A 16300-nucleotide genomic window follows, 5' to 3' on the forward strand; every position below is an offset into this window, starting at 1 on the left:
AGGGGAACGTATGCACAGATTTCACAGTGGCAGCTACCCACAGCCATCTACCCGGGCCTGGGCTGTGCTCACAGGGTTTGATGTGCAGAGCCACCCCCAGCAGCACCGAGGAAGCCCCAGGTATGGTCACTCAGAGGCCCAAGGGCAGGGCTTGGGTGAAGAGCCCAGGGGTGCTGGGTACACAGTGTAGACTGGGTTAGCTCCCCAGCCTGCTGTCTCACGTTGGGGATGGGGCCTGGGCACAGGAGGGGGGCAGGCCCAGAACTGGGAGATGCTGCCCACATCTGTGAGGCCATCAGGACCACAAGGCCAGGACTGTGACTGTCCTTGCAGGATGTATGTGGTGACTTAGCCACACAGAAGTGTGAGTTTTAGTTAGTTAGCATACTACTGCCCCTCTACTCGACCTGCTAGCCAATAATCTTTATCCCAACATTTTATTTTATTCAAATCTTAAAACAGTCCTCCTTGTCAAACTAAGTGGGGAGTTGTTTTCTGTCCCCTTAATTGGCTGAGCATCCTAGGTGACCAGGCCCAGCCTTGGCCATGAGTCCACACGGTGGAAAAGGCTCGGCTCCTGTGGTCAGCGCACATGAGACTCTGTGGCTGTACCTGCCAAGTGCAGAATGGGTGCACCATCACTGTGCCTGCAGCTCACTAAGCTCCTGCCAGCCTGGGATGCACTGAGGATGGAGGGAACAAGTGGCTCCTGAGAAAAACACATGAACTGTTCTTAGTGCAGTCAGAAGATGATTAGGAGAAATGGCATTTTAAGGCACGGAGGCAGGTTGATTCCCCTCCCAGACCCATCAGTGACACTGTGTGGGAAAGCAATTCTTCTTTCAGTGTGGGTCTGACTTGGCCAGTGCCTCTGTTCCGCTGGATCCCATCCATCGCTGCTGCTGGGGTCCTTTGCTCACCAGACACCTGGGGGCCTGGAAAGCCCTCCTTCATTCAGCAGCTGTTTTTGGAGCCCACCTGGGCCCAGGTGCTGGAGTTTGGCAAGGAACCCCTTGCTCACATGATAGCTGGGGCAGACAACAGCAAATGAACAAGCCAGCACCATCGGGCAGGCAACACTGAGTGCCATGAGAAGACAAAGCGGGCAGTGGAAGGGTGTGCTGAGTGTTGACTCCTAGATGTTCAGAAAACCTCTCTGAAGGGGCAGCATTTGGGCAGAAGTCCAAACAAACATGCCCAATGGCAGAAAAGAGAATGCTTGTGGTCCCAGAAGTGGAACAAGCTTTGTGAGTTTAGAGAGCAGGAAGAAGCCAGCATCCCTGGAACCGGGGAGCTGGTATGGGATGTGCGCACCCAAAAACATGTTCTAGGCACAAACCAGAAACCCTCCGTGTGAGACCAGAGACCTTGGAGACCCTGAGGGTTTCTGCTGAGCCCTGAAGTCTAGTCGTGATGTTTTGATGATAGCAGGAATGGAAAAGAGAATGTGAGGCCCCAGGTGAGATCTAATAGGAGACCCTACGTAAAGCTGGGACCCTACATAAATCTTTCTCAAAGGTACAGCAACAAGACTCCTATCTCAATCTCCGCTGAAGTGGCCTTCATTAGTACTACCTGTATAATCCCCAAAACTCCTAAAGTGGAAAATTTGATTGAACTGGCCCTGATCAGTGGTATTCCCAGACAAGGGGCAGCAGATGCAAATACAAACCTCTCTGGAAGAATATAGGCTGTAATATGAATACACTTTTGAAAAGGGCTAGAAATTATCAAGAAGAGATTGGGAAAAAAAAAGAGAGCCCCTAGAGACGTAAGAAGTGAAATTAAAAGCTCAATGGATAGCTTAGACACAGTTGAAGAGAGAATTAGAAAACTGGAAGATCTGAAAAAATTATCCGGAGAACTGGAAAATATGAAAGCAACATCAAGAGACACTGAAGAATGTCTAACCTTTGCATAACTGGGGTCTCAGAATGAAATGAAATGATGCAAATACTCCACACTGACATGCAACAGTCCCCAGATGACAGAAGCCTAACAGTCTCAAACATGTAGACTTGTCACAGTGAAACTGCAGAGCCATAAGTGGGACAGAGTGATGTGACAACTGCCAGTTTCCCAGCAGCAGCACTGGAGCCGAGGAACAAGTAGACCAAGATCTTCATTATGCTGAGAAAGTAGCTGTTAACTTGCTTGCACTGTGCCCACAGCATAGATTAGAGAAGAGAACAAAACTAAGTCATTCAGATAAACATATGCTGTTCTAAGGCATGTATGATTTCTTAATCTTGGCGTAATAGCTGGGGTTGAGTCATTTGTTGTGAGCGCTGTCCTGTGTATTACAGGGTGTTCAGCAACATCCCGGATGGCAGTAGCCATCCCCCTACCCAGCTGTGACAGAAAAAAATGTCTGCAGACATTGCCAGTTATCTTCTGGGGGGTGAATTCATCCCTGGCCAAGAACCACTGCTCTGGTGGATAAACTTTAGGCAGGAAGGAAAATGATCACAGTTGGATAGTTGGAGGAATGTTGACCAAGGAAAGCAATAAAATGTGACCATAAAAACATAGAAAGATGGCTTATTTGTGGACTTTTTAAAAGCACATAGAGTTGCTTAAAATGGACAATAGCAGCATATAAATCAGCGGCAGAGTTGGTGGCTGAATTTAGAGCATCTTAAGTTCTTACGTTTTCCTGGAACAAAGCGCAGATAACTCAGTGATCAGCTAAGTGTGCATGTTGAAGTATTCAGAGTTGCACACAAAGAGTTAATACATGGGGAAGAAAACTTCTATGCTAATAGAGGAGAAATGGAACAAGAATAAAAAATACACTCTCAAAATATACAAGAATGGCAAGAGGAAAAGGCAGAACAAGCTTTTTTTTTTTTTTGGAGACAGAGTCTCACTCCATCATCAGGCACGCCAGGCTAGAGTGCAGTGGCATGACCTTGGCTCACTGCAACCTCCGCCTCCTGGTCTCAAGCAATTCTCCTGCCTCAGCCTCCTGAGTAGCTGGGGCTACAGGTGTGCGCCACCACGCCCAGCTAATTTTTTTGTAGTTTTAATAGAGACGGGGTTTCACCATGTTGGCCAGGATGGTCTCGATCTCTTGACCTCGTGATCCGCCTGCCTCGGCCTCCCAAAGTGCTGGGATTACAGGCGTGAGCCACCGTGCCCGGCCAAAACAAGCTTTAAAAACAACAACAACAACCAAAAAAAAAACACTAGAAATATATTAGGACACAGTAAATGTAAATGGATTAAAACCTCTATGTCAATGACAAAGTTTTACAGTTAAAGGAAGGCAAATAGTGTTATTAGGAATCGATTACTATATGAATCGATTAAAGGTTCAGTTCAACAAGGAAGACAGAACTTTCCTACACTTGTAACACAGTCTCAATAAAGCCAACATTCAAGAAATTGATCATCTAAAAGCTCTTTTTAAAAATCTTTAAAAGAAATAAAACTATAAAATATATAATGAAAGCCAATAAAATAATCACAACAGGTAGCATTCACCTAAAGTGGTGCTTAAGCAATTCTGAAGTCTTGAATTATACATGAGAGAAGAAAGGCTGGAAATTAATGAGCTGAACATACAAGCAGCCAGAGTAGCTGTAAAGAAAATAGAATAACTGTAAGAGCAGAACGTGTGAAAAGCATAATAGAGACTCAGTGAACCCAAATGGTGCTTCGGTGAAAAGACTTACCTGGGAGCAGCTGCCTGGGTCTGTCAGCTGAAGTGAAGGAAGTCCTGGCCCTCCTGCAAGTGCAGCGACCTCAGGTTGTCCTCGAAGGCTCCCCCCGTGAGGTCCTGTTGGAAGCGGCAGATTCCGCTCAGTCCGGCCTCTCCTGGCTGCCGGAGGCCACTGCGGAGCCTCCTCCAGGAGCCAGGGTTTGGAGGTGGCCTGTGTCCACCTGTCAAGAGGTCTACTACGAACAACTCCTCTTCTGCTAATAGTGGAGAACAAGGGCCAGAGAGGGCAGCAGCGGGCACTGCTTGTACTGCAGGCCCTGTTGGTCACCGCAGGGGAGGTCCCCTGCCTCCTGGCCTTGCCTCTCTGGAGAAGGTGGCTGACTCCCTGGGGGCCATCGGAGTAGAATGAGACTTAATGGGCAATGCCTCTGCTGTTCATCCAGGGCAGACCTGCCTTCCCTCCACACACACACCCCTCTACGGGAGACAGAGACGGCATCCCGGGACCATCGGCTGCTGGCCTCTGTCCTCCCCACCCCCGCAGTGGAGTGAGGGCGTGACGCCAGGTCCCTGGATGTCCCATCTTGTGCTGTGTGCCGGCCTTGGCCAGGTCACCTGCCCTCCTGTATGAGGCCACAGCAGGTGTGCAGAAACGCCTTTCAGATGCGCCTTGCACCCCAGCACCTCCTGAACAAGTTCCTGAAGCCAGAGCTCAGCACAGTGGTGGACATGAGTCTCTGGCCTCTGGCAGGATGCAGGAGGCACCATGCATTCCTGTCACAGTCCTCTGTCCTCGGGCCCAGCAGGAGGGTATGAGCCTGGCCGCGCTCCCTACCCCTGCCACATGAGAATCCATTACAATGCCTACCGCTGCTGTCACTCAAATGAAATGTTTTCCTTCCTGGAACACATTTCCACACACTCTGCTGCCATCTGTCCTTCCTCCCCTGTCTCTCTGCTCTGGAGTTTGCAAAGGAAACACAGGGGCAAGACTCCTATCTCAGTCTCCCCTGAGGTGGCCTTCGTTCACACTACCTGTTAGATTCCTGAAACTCGTAAAGTGGAAAATGTGATTGAATTGGTCCTGATCAGTGGTATTCCCAGACAAGGGGCAGAAGATGTAAATACAAAACCTCTGTGAAAGGATGTAGGCCACAATGTGTGCCTCGGGGAATAAGGGGGCCCGAGGAGGGGACAGCCGGCCCGCGGAGCCATCAGAACATCACATTTATCAAGTGCACAGTTTCATATGAGTGCCCGAGATAATGACAACAGTGGTATCACAGGTCACCATGACAGGCACAGTCACAGTCTGACGAGTTTCGAGAACCACCACAATGAGACGTGAAGTAGGCGTGCTGCTGGGGGCGCTACCAACGGGCTCATTCTAGCGGGGCGGCCGCCTGCCTGTAACCCCTGCCCCAGTCAGGCGGCCTCATGCCTGTAACCCCTGCCCTGGTGGTGGGGTGGCCTCACGCCTGTAACCCCTGCCCCAGTCGGGCGGCCTCATGCCTGTAACCCCTGCCCTGGTGGGGGGGCGGCCTCACGCCTGTAACTCCTACCCTGGTGGGGGGGCAGCCTGATGCCTGTAACCCCTGCCCTGGTGGGGGGGCGGCCTGATGCCTGTAACCCCTGCCCTGGTGGGGGGGCGGCCTCATGCCTGTAACTCCTACCCTGGTGGGGGGGCGGCCTGATGCCTGTAACTCCTGCCCTGGTGGTGGGGCGGCCTGACGCCTGTAACTCCTACCCTGGTGGGGGGGCGGCCTCACGCCTGTAACTCCTACCCTGGTGGTGGGGCGGCCTCACGCCTGTAACTCCTACCCTGGTGGGGGGGCGGCCTGATGCCTGTAACCCCTGCCCTGGTGGTGGGGTGGCCTCATGCCTGTAACTCCTACCCTGGTGGTGGGGCGGCCGCCTGCCTGTAACTCCTACCCTGGTGGTGGGGCGGCCGCCTGCCTGTAACTCCTGCCCTGGTGGTGGGGCGGCCGCCTGCCTGTAACTCCTACCTTGGTGGTGGGGCGGCTGCCTGCCCGTAACTCCTGCCCTGGTGGGGAGGCCATATGCCTTTAACTTGTAAAACGCATAGTGAAGGGCAGTAAAATGAGATGCGTCAGTCTCTGCCAAAAAGCTGGGCCTGTGAGGCTCTGTTCTGTTTGACTCCCCTTCCGCTGCCTGGACTTGCATTAGTTGTGTACGACAAGTCACCGTGGGCCAGGCAGTGTAGTCCAACACACCCTGACCTCACAGTTTCTGTGGGGTGGGAACCACAACCCACCCTGGTGTGGTGGTCCAGCCATCCTGGCGTCCCACGTCTGTGTGTCCCCTGCAACCCCTCAACAGTACCGCTGGGGGCCTGACTCACTCCGTCAACCACTCGGTTACTTACCAAGGATATGGAAAGCAAAAAAAAACAACAGGGGTTGCAATCCCAGTTTCTGATAAACAGACTTTAAACCAACAAAGGTAAAGACAAAGGGCATTACATAATGGTAAAGGGATCAAGGCAACAAGAGCTAAGTATCCTAAATATACATGCAGCCAAGACAGGAGATTCATAAAACAAGTTCTTAGAGACCTACAAAGAGACTTAGACTCCCACACAATAATAATGGGAGACTTTTAAAACCCCACCGTCAATATTAGATCAGTGAGACAAAATTAACAAGGATATTCAAGATGTGAACTCAGCTCTGGGCCGAGTGGACCTAATGGACATCCATAGAACTCTCCACCCCCAACCAACAGAATGTACGTTCTTCTCGGCACCACACCGCACTTAGCTAAGAGTGACCGTGTAATTGGAAGTAAAACACTGCTCAGCAAATGGAAAAGACCAGAAATTAGAATGGTCCCTCAGACCACAGTGCAGTCGAATTAGAACTCAGGATTAAGAAACTCACTCAAGGCCGGGCACAGTGGCTCACGCCTGTAATCCCAGAACTTTGGGAGGCTGAGGCGGGCAGATCACGAGGTCAGGATATCGACGCCATCCTGGCCAACATGGTGAAACTCCATCTCTATTAAAATTACAAAAATTAGCTGGGCATGCTAATAAAATTAGCTGCAGTCCCAGCTACTCAGGAGGCTGAAGCAGGAGAAATTACTTGAACCCGGGAGGTGGAGGTTGCAGTGAACCAAGATCACGCCACTGCACTCCAGCCTGGGGGACAGAGCGAGACTGTCTCAAAACAGAACCCTCAAAACCGCACAACTACATGGAAACTGAACAACCTTCTCCTGAATGACTGCTGGGTAAATCATGAAATTAAGGCAGAAATAATGAAGTTCTTCAAAACCAGCGAGAACAGAGAGAAAACATACCAGAATAGCTAAAGCAGTGTCAAGAGGGAAATTTATAGCACGAAGTGCCCACGTCAGACAGCAGGAAAGATCTAAAATTGACACCCTAGCATCACAATGGAAAGAGCTAGAGAAGCAAGGACAAGTAAATTCAGAAGCCAGCAGAAGACAAGAAATAACTAAGATCAGAGCAGAACTGCAGGAGATAGAGACACAAAAAAACCTTCAAAACAATGAATCCGGCCCGGCGTGGTGGCTCAAGCCTGTAATCCCAGCACTTTGGGAGGCCGAGGCGGGTGGATCACGAGGTCAAGAGATCGAGACCATCCTGGTCAACATGGTGAAACCCCGTCTCTACTAAAAATACAAAAAATTAGCTGGGCATGGTGGCACGTGCCTGTGATCCCAGCTACTCAGGAGGCTGAGGCAGGAGAATTGCCTGAACCCGGGAGGCGAAGGTTGTGGTGAGCCGAGATCGCACCATTGCACTCCAGCCTGGGTAACAAAAGTGAAATTCCGTCTCAAAAAAAAAAAAAAAAAAAGAATCCAGGAGCTAGTGTTTTGAAAATATTAACAAAACAGACTGCTAGCCAGACTAAGAAAGAAAAGAAGAATCAAGCAGACACAATAAAAAATGATAAAGGGGATATCACCACTGATCCCACAGAAAGAGAAACTTCCATCAGAGAATACTGGAAACGCCTCTATGCAAACTAGAAAATCTAGATGGAATGGATAAACTCCTGGGTATACATACCCTCCAAAGACTAAACCAGGAAGAAGTTGAATCCCTGAAAAGATCAATAACAAGTTCTGAAATTGAGGCAGTAATTAATAGCCTATCAACCAAAAAAAAAAGCTCAGGACCAGATGGATTCACAGCCGAATTCTACCAGAGGTAAAAACAGGAGCTGATACAACTTCTTTTGAAACTATTCCAAACGATAGAAGAGGAGGGACGCCTCCCTAACTCATTTTATGAGGCCATCATCATCCTGATTCCAGAACCTGGCAGAGACACAAGAAAAGAAAATTTCAGGCCAATATTCTTGATGAACGTTGATGCAAAAATCCTCAATAAAATACTAGGAAATCGAATCCAGCAGCACAGCAAAAAGCTTATCCACCATGATCAAGTCAGCTTCATCCCTGGGATGCAAGGCTGGTTCAACACACGCAAATCAGTAAATGTAATACATCACATTAACAGAACCAAAGACAAAAACCACATGATTCCCTCAATAGATGAAGAAAAGGCCTTCAATAAAATTCTATACTCCTTTGTGCTGAAAACTCCCAATAAACTAGGTATTGATGTAACATAAAATAGTAAGAGCTATTTGTGATAAACCCATAGCCAATATATCATACCGAATGGGCAGAAGCTGGAAGCATTCCCTTTGAAACCTAGCACAAGACAAGGATGCTCTCTGTCACCACTCCTGTTCAGCATAGTATTGGAAGTTCTGGCCGGGGCAAGCAGGCAAGAGAAAGAAATAAAGGGTATTCAGATAGGAAGAGAGGAAGTCAAATTGTCCTGTTTTGCAGACGACATGATTGTATATTCAGAAAACCCCATCGTCTCAAGCCCAAAAACTCCTTAAGCTGATAAGCAACTTCAGCAAAGTCTCAGGATACAGTATCAATATGCAAAAATCACAAGCATTCCTATACACCAATAATGACAGACAAATCATGAGCAAACTCCCATTCACAATTGCTACAAAGAAAATAAAATATTTAGGAATGCAACTTGCAAGGGACATGAAGGACCTCTTCAAGGAGAACTACAAACCACTTCTCAAGGAAATAAGAGGGGGCACACATGGAAAAAATTCACATGCTCGTGGATAGGAAGAATCAGTATCATGAAAATGGCCATAAAGTAATATATAGATTCAGTACTCTTCCCATCAAGCTACGACTTTCTTCACAGAACTAGAAAAAACCTGAAATTTCATAGGGAACCAAAAAAGAGCCTATATAGCCAAGACAATCCTAAGCAAAAGGAACAAAGCTGAAGGCATCAAACTATCTGACTTCAAACTATACTACAGGGCTGCAGTAGCCAAAACAGTATGGAACTGGTACCTAAACAGATGCCTCAAAGATAACACCACACATCTACAACCATCTGATTTTTGACAAACCTGACAAAAACAAGCAATGGGGAAAAGATTCCCTATTTAATAAATGGTGCTGGGAAAACTGGCTAGCCATATGCAGAAAACAAACTGGACCCCTTCCTTACACAAAAATGAACTCAAGATGGATTAAAGACTTCAACGTCAAACCTAAAACCGTAAATACCCTAAATGAAAACCCAGGCAGTACCATTTGGGACATAGGCACTGGCAAAGACTTCATGAGTAAACTACCAAAAGCAATGGCAACAAAAACCAAAACTGATGGATGGGACCTAATTAAAGAGATTCTGCACAGTAAAAGGACCCACCATCAGAGTGAACAGGCAGCCTACAGAATGGGAGATTTCTGCAGTCTGTCCGTCTGACAAAGGTCTAATATCTAGAATCTACAAGGAACCTAAATTTACAAGAAAAAACCCCCATCCAAAAGCGGGCAAAGGACAGGAACACACTTCTCAAAAGACGACATTTAGCCGGGCGCGGTGGCTCAAGCCTGTAATCCCAGCACTTTGGGAGGCTGAGGCGGGTGGATCACGAGGTCGAGAGATCGAGACCATCCTGGTCAACATGGTGAAACCCCGTCTCTACTAAAGATACAAAAAATTAGCTGGGCATGGTGGCACGTGCCTGTAATCCCAGCTACTCAGGAGGCTGACGCAGGAGAATTGCCTGAGCCCAGGAGGCGGAGGTTGCGGTGAGCCGAGATCGCGCCATTGCACTCTAGCCTGGGTAACAAGAGCGAAACTCCGTCTCAAAAAAAAAAAAAAAAAAAAAGACATTTATGCGGCCAACAAACATATGAAGAAAAGCTCGTCATCACTGGTCATTAGAGACATGCACATCAAAACCACAGTGAGACACCATCTCATGCCACTTAGAACGGCAGTCATTAAAAAGTCAGGAAACAGCAGATGCTGGCATGATGGGAGAAATAGGAGCACTTTTATACTCTTGGTTGGAGTGTAAATCAGTTCATTGTGCAAGACAGTGTGGCAGTTCCTCAAGGATCTAGAACCAGAAATGCTATTTGACCCAGCAGTTCCATTACTGGTATACCCAAAGGATTATAAGTTATTCGATAAAGACACATGCACACATACGTTTTTTGCAGCACTGTTCACAATAGCAAAGACTTTGAACCACCCAAATGCCCATCAGTCATAAACTGGATAAAAAACTGTGGCACATGGACACCATGGAATACTATGCAGCCATAAAAAAGAATGTGTTTGTGTCCTTTGCAGGAACACGGATGTAGCTGGAATCCATCCTTAGGAAACTAACACAGGAACAGAAAACCAAATGCCACATGTTCTCATCAAAGTGGGAGCTGAACAATGAGAACACATGGACACAGGGAGGGGAGCATCAGACACTAGGGTCTGTCGGGGGGTTGGGAACAAGGAAAGGGAGAGCATTAGAACAAATACTAACGTGTGCAGGGCTTAAAACCTAGATGACAGGTTGACAGGTGCAGCAGGCCACAGTGACACATACATAACTATGTGACGAACCTGCACATTCATACTCAGCACCTGTATCCCAGAACGTCAATAAAAAAACAAAAAAACCCACTCACCCCAGCCCTCCCCGCAGCCAGCCTGGACTCCCCACATTTGGGGAAAAAGGCTGCATGTGGAGCCCAAAGCGCCCGTCACGTGCCCACCCCAGGTGAGGCTCGTTCACGCTCGGGGGCTTAGGACACCCCTGGTATGGCCACCTCAGTCCACAGGAGCTGAAGGTCCTGGCCTTGGCCTCTCAGACCTGGCATCTCAGCCCGTGCTTTGCAAGTTTCTAACAAATGCTGGCTTCACAGGAAAGACAGAAGAGAGACAGGCATCCATCTCCCCACGCCCGTGCAGGCCACCCTCCAGCTGCCCAGGGCATGGGCCGCCGTCCCCGGCCCGGCCTGTGGTGCCACTGTGGACGGCCGCAGCACCTGTCCCCACACCCACCATGGCATGGCTGGGGGCTCGTCCCAGGCCACACAGTCATTGCATGGCAAGGTGGGTGTCCATGGGGCAGAACCCGAAACCTGCAGCGTCCCCCGACCCCGCCACCCGCTTCCTAGGGCCCCACACTCACCAGCTTCACGCAGATGATGAAGGGTGGCCGGGCGGCCCGGAAGTGCAGGATGGGGATGCGGGGCTTGGGCCTTTCCTTAGAGTAAGAGCGGCCATCAGTCCTGCCGTCCCAGGAGAGCCGCCCCTGGGGCGTGCGCAGCCACTGATTCTGCTCACACGGAGCTGGGGGTCCCCACCACCCCGCCCGGCCCCGCGACAGCCGACTGCAGAACTGACCAGGGTGGGCTACTCAAGTCCCAGACCCGTGAGGGAGAGCGGGGTTCTCCCTCAAGGGATGGGGGCTGGGCTCCCCGGAGGCCCGGAGGAGGCGGGTGACCCGAGGGTGACGCCGCACGGCCCCGCACACCTGGGAGTCCTCGTGGCAGTAGAAGCCTTTCCTGATCTTCTTCTCGTCCACGTCACAGAATGCCACCACCTGGGGACAGACACAGAAGGGCAGCTCTGGACTGGCTGGGATCTGTGCCTCAGGGCAGTGCAATGGGCGGGGCGGGGGACCCGGTTCCCACCTTGTGCCGGTTGGCGGCGGTCAGGCTGCGGTAGAGCCGGCGCCCCTGCTTGCCGGCGTTCCAGATGGTGAAGGCTGCCCAGCGGGGCAGGGCCTGCTCCTCCAGGAAGCGGACACGGTGGGTCCAGATGGTCGCCCTTCGGAGGAGAGGAGGGTGACTGGCAGGGGGCCCCCGCGCCTCCTCGTGCCCTCTCGGCCCCAGAGACCGACACAGGCGCCGCTGCCAGGGCGGAGGGGGGTGGGCATCGGCCGGGTGCCTGAGATACTGGCTGCCCGAGTCACCTGTCCCAGCTGGAGGCAGCCACACTCCTAGGCAGGGACCCGCCTTCCATCTGGAAGGTTCTGGAACGCAGAATTTCTGTGGGACGCAGAGGACTGGACTTGACCCAATTCCGGTTTCCCATTGAAACCTCCGTCCATAAGGGCCCGGAGGAGGCGGCACGGCGCAGGTGGGGGGAGCTGCAGGCCGAGGGGGAAGGCTGTGGTCAGCCGTCCTTCAGCCCGGGACCAGGGCCTGAAGGGCACACGCGCCCATCCCATAAAATCGCAGCATTCACACGTGGACGAAACCTGCCTCGGGGTTGCTGCCCTCAGAACGCTTCCACTCCCCTGGGCCCCTAGTCTCTGTTCTTTCTGCCTCTGCTGTGACAGGCAGACCCTGGGTCGCTGTCCTGGGGACAGGCTCCTTCCTGTGACCCGCTGCTCTGGCCAGCCCCATCACTGCCCGGACCCCCAGCTGGGCCAGGCCCTTCCCGCCCCACCCTCTGTCCTCCCGCCCCAGCCCCTCCCCACGCGCCCCCATTGCTGTTGGCCGCCACCTGTGGGGGCCTCTCCCTCCAGCCGCCCAGGCTGACCCCATTTTGAAGCCCCAGGAGCTAGAGAGGCTAAGGGACACAGAAGCCAGATCGGCCTGGGATGCGTCCCCGACGCCGCCCTCCCCAACTGCTGTGGTGCAGCCATGCTGACCCGTGCCCGGCAGACCCCGACCTGGCCAAGTCCGGGGTGCCCTCTGCTCTGTCAAGGGAGCTGTGTCCCTGGGAAGCTCCTCCGGGGTGGGGTCTGGGCCTCGCTGGGTCTCGGAGTCACGACACTGGTGACGGGTCCCCCGACAGGCCCTCGTGGGTTCAGCCTCGGGACTGGGGCAGGATTCGGCTATTCTGTGATTTACCGCCTCCCAGGGTCCACGTAGATGCTTTAGTCACGGGGTGGTGCTGGGCTTCTGAGATTTCAGTGGGACCCCCCAGGAGCTCTGGGCTCACCCTGGACCTCGACAATCTGTCGTGTGGCCGTTTAGCACATTTCTGAGAGAAACGCGCAAGCCGGATGTACTTCAGCCCCCGAAACACCACCCAGGCACAGCCAGGCAACGCACGGCTCTGGCACCGTCCGAGAAAATGAGAGCCGCTCCCGAGGACCAGAGAGCGACGGACTTCACGCAGCGAAGTCTGAAAGAGACGCAAAGAGGCCGGGAGCCTCAGCAACGCACAGTTGGTGCTTTTTCCAGTTAAAGTAGAGAATGCAGGACGTGACCTTCCTAGACAGACGATCCCAGGGTCGGGGTCAAAGGGTGGGGGAGAAGTGGGGTGAACGGTGCGGGGAAGGGTGGGGGGTAGTGGGGCGTGCTGCCCCTTAGGCCCCTGACAGGAAAGGGGCTGTGGGGAAGGAGCTGCCTGAGCAGGGCTGACACCTGCTCAGAACCTGTGGGATCCTGGTGGCCACCCGGCTGACTTTTGACTCCCCCCAACCCTGCGGCACCCCATTTGCAGGAGAGCCCCCACAGGCAGTGGGATGGGGGGAGCTGCAGGCTTAGGAGGTGTCAGGGAGGTCCCACCTGGAGTCCACCTTTTCCTCCCCGGCTTCTGCAGCTGCCTCAACTCCCAACCCTGCCTGGGACGCAGGGACATCGTGTCCCCATCAGTGACTAGAGGGCACTGAAGCATGCACCTGTGTGTGTGTGGGTGTGTACGGCATGTGCACAGTGTGTGCCTTTGTGCAGGGAGTACATGTCCGTACTGTGCAGATGCGTGTACATGCATGTGTGCCCGTGTGTGCAGTGATGGCACATGCATGCAGTGAGCGTATGTCATGTGTGCATGCATGCAGTGAGTGTGCACAGATGCAGTGTGCATGTATAGCATGAGTGCATGTATGCAGTGAGCTCGTGTGCACATATGCAGTGTGCATGTACGGCATGAGTGCACAGATGCAGTGAGTGTGTTTGCCTGCATGTACTGTGTGAATGTGTGTGCATGCCATTTACGTGCATGTGTGCAGCGAGCATGGCCACGATGCCGGCCTTGGACAGCAGCCTGTGCACCGACCCAGCGCCGGCAGCAGCACCCGGGTGGCCGAGGCCTGCGTGTGCCGCACGCTCTAAGGAAGAATTCCAGACGTGGCAGTTTCACAGATCTACCTCACCCGCCACGGCTCCAGTGCAGCCACGCGGCATCTCCAGGCCCACGTGGCTGCGCCTGATGGCAACGTGGGGGAGGAAGCTGGGCCCCGCAGCCTGGGCGCGTCCTCACTGGGTGCTGTGATCCCCAGGCCGTGCCTCCGCCACCCCCCATGGCAGCCGCGCTCCCTCAGGCCTGTCGTCCCAGCCAGCATCACCCCCCTCATGAGACTCCTGTCAGGTTAAAAGGAGAGCAGGATTCCAAAGGGACCCAGCGCAGCACCAGCGTGGTCGTTTAACCTCTCAGACACGGGAAGGACATTCACCCTGGTGCTCCCTGGTGCCTCTGGGAACCACCGCTGCACGAACGCCAAGCCCCCAGCACCCTGGGGATGCAGCGAGTGTCCGTTTTCCCACCAGACCCTGTATCTCAAGGCAGAGCCCCGACCACGGCCTCCGGCGTCGGCCCCACTAGCCCCAGCCCCAACCCCAGATGCCTCCTGCCTTCCTGGGCCTCCCAGGCGTCCCAGGGCCCGGTGGGGCGGCTCACTCGAGGACGGAGTGTGTGGCCGCCTGCGGGTGGTAGCGGTAGAGCAGGAGACTCTGGTCCACGCGGATGACGCCGCCGCCCTTCCTGAGGTGCTCGTAGAAGAACAGCAGGTCCTCAGGGACACCCTGCAGCGCGAGAGAAATGGCGAGAGACGCGGGGGCGTCGTCGGGGCTCTCAGGTGCACCACACCTGTGCTCACCCGGCCAGCCAGGAACCGGTGGAAAAGCTTTTGTTGCAAAGAAACCAGTTTAGAGGCTCAGCAGGGATGTGGGGCAGCGACCACAAAAGGCGTGAGCAACCGACGTGAAACTGAGTCCTCGCAAGGCCGGCACCAGGGGAAGCAGACAGTGGGCCGGCTCTTCGCTTCGCCCCAAATTCCACGTTCGGCAGCAAAGGTCTCAGGCAAAGAGGAAGATAGACAGCCGAGGAAGGGGCTGGGGTGGGTCTGGGTCTCACAGCTCCTGGGCGGCTCATCCGATCCTTTCCTGCCAGTGGCCGCAGCCCAGAGGCTCAGGGAAGCTCAGCTGTGGGGGAGGCAGCCCCGGGGCCGTGGTGCTGGGTGGGCGCATGGGGGAGGCAGCCCCGGGGCCGTGGTGCTGGGTGGGCGCGTGGGGGAGGCAGCCCCGGGGCCGTGGTGCTGGGTGGGCGCGTGGGGGAGGCAGCCCCGGGGCCGTGGTGCTGGGTGGGCGCGTGGGGGAGGCAGCCCTGCTCACTTGTCTAAGCTCAAAACCTTGAACCTCAGCCCACGGGGCTGATCCATGAACACTCCCTCCGTGTCAATGGGAATTCTGCTCCGGAACATTCTGCAGGCATTCCCACTGGTCTTTTCTGTCCTGAGAACCTGGACCCTCCCTCCCCCAGCCCATAATCCCAACAGCCTCTGCCTGACCAGGAGGGAGGCGGCCCCTGCCCTCGGCCCACTCCCCTCCTGGGCAGACCCCAGTCCTCAGCCCAGGCTGTGGTGAAGCCGCGGGTCCGGGCTCTGGCCTTGTGCTGCTGTCTTTAAATTCCAGCATAAAAGCTGGGGGATGGGCAGGGCTTGGGGTCGGGTCTCCTCATGGCTCTGCTGCAGCTGCCCGGAGACGCCTTTGCTCCAGGAGAGGGTGGGTTTTCTGAGAGTCTAGCAGTCCAGCCTCCTCTCCTCAGCCAAACGCTCAAACTTCAAGTGCAGGTCAGTAAAAGCCCCAAAGTATCGCGGCCAGACTGCTGGCCTGTTTGCTCCCAGGACAGGCAGACAGTGCTGTGGTTCCACGTCCAACCTTTTAACCGCACACCATGGAACCCGCGCCTCTGCGGGGCCCTGCGGGCACCGGAAGGGTATGAAATCCCTTTTACAAAAGCCATGACGACACAGAAAGATTCGTAACAAGATGCTGACGTAAAGAGCAGACCTCAAAATCATGCTGACAGCCCTGCTAAAAGTTTACCCACCAAACGACAAAGACAAAGGAGTCACTGAAGCCCAGGCGCTACGATGCTGCGTGACATGGAGTGGAGGCTCCCACGGGTGCTGGTGGACGGGGTCCCTCGGGTGATTGAGGGCGGAGGCTCCTATGGGTGCTGGTGGACGGGGTCCCTCACTCGGGTGATTTAGGGCAGAGGCTCCCACGGGTGCTGGTGGACGGGGTCCCTCGGGTGATTGAGGGCGGAGGCTCCTA

At 53.6% G+C, this 16300-nt stretch overlaps 1 protein-coding gene across 8 annotated transcripts in view; it reads right to left on the minus strand.

Moving 5' to 3' along the window:
• Positions 1–16300, minus strand: part of B3GNTL1 (UDP-GlcNAc:betaGal beta-1,3-N-acetylglucosaminyltransferase like 1) — an 83034-nt gene that overhangs the window by 15472 nt on the left and 51262 nt on the right. For 5 of the 8 annotated variants that reach the window (XM_010342243.3, XM_074389092.1, XM_039476652.2 and 2 more), the window contains 6 exons: positions 14643–14767; positions 11702–11837; positions 11542–11610; positions 11197–11271; positions 3678–3781; positions 422–709 (listed from right to left, as the gene is read on the minus strand). In XM_010342243.3, coding sequence (XP_010340545.1) covers positions 3701–3781; positions 11197–11271; positions 11542–11610; positions 11702–11837; positions 14643–14767 — 486 coding nt within the window. In that variant the 3' untranslated portion in view covers positions 422–709; positions 3678–3700. Of the gene's footprint in view, positions 1–421; positions 3583–3677; positions 3782–11196; positions 11272–11541; positions 11611–11701; positions 11838–13051; positions 14327–14642; positions 14768–16300 lie in introns of those variants that run through there. The other 3 variants (XM_039476650.2, XM_010342244.3, XM_039476655.2) reach the window with 3 other exon arrangements.

This window comes from Saimiri boliviensis, chromosome 17 (assembly GCF_048565385.1).
Source record: "Saimiri boliviensis isolate mSaiBol1 chromosome 17, mSaiBol1.pri, whole genome shotgun sequence".
NCBI classification, from domain to species: domain Eukaryota; kingdom Metazoa; phylum Chordata; class Mammalia; order Primates; family Cebidae; genus Saimiri; species Saimiri boliviensis.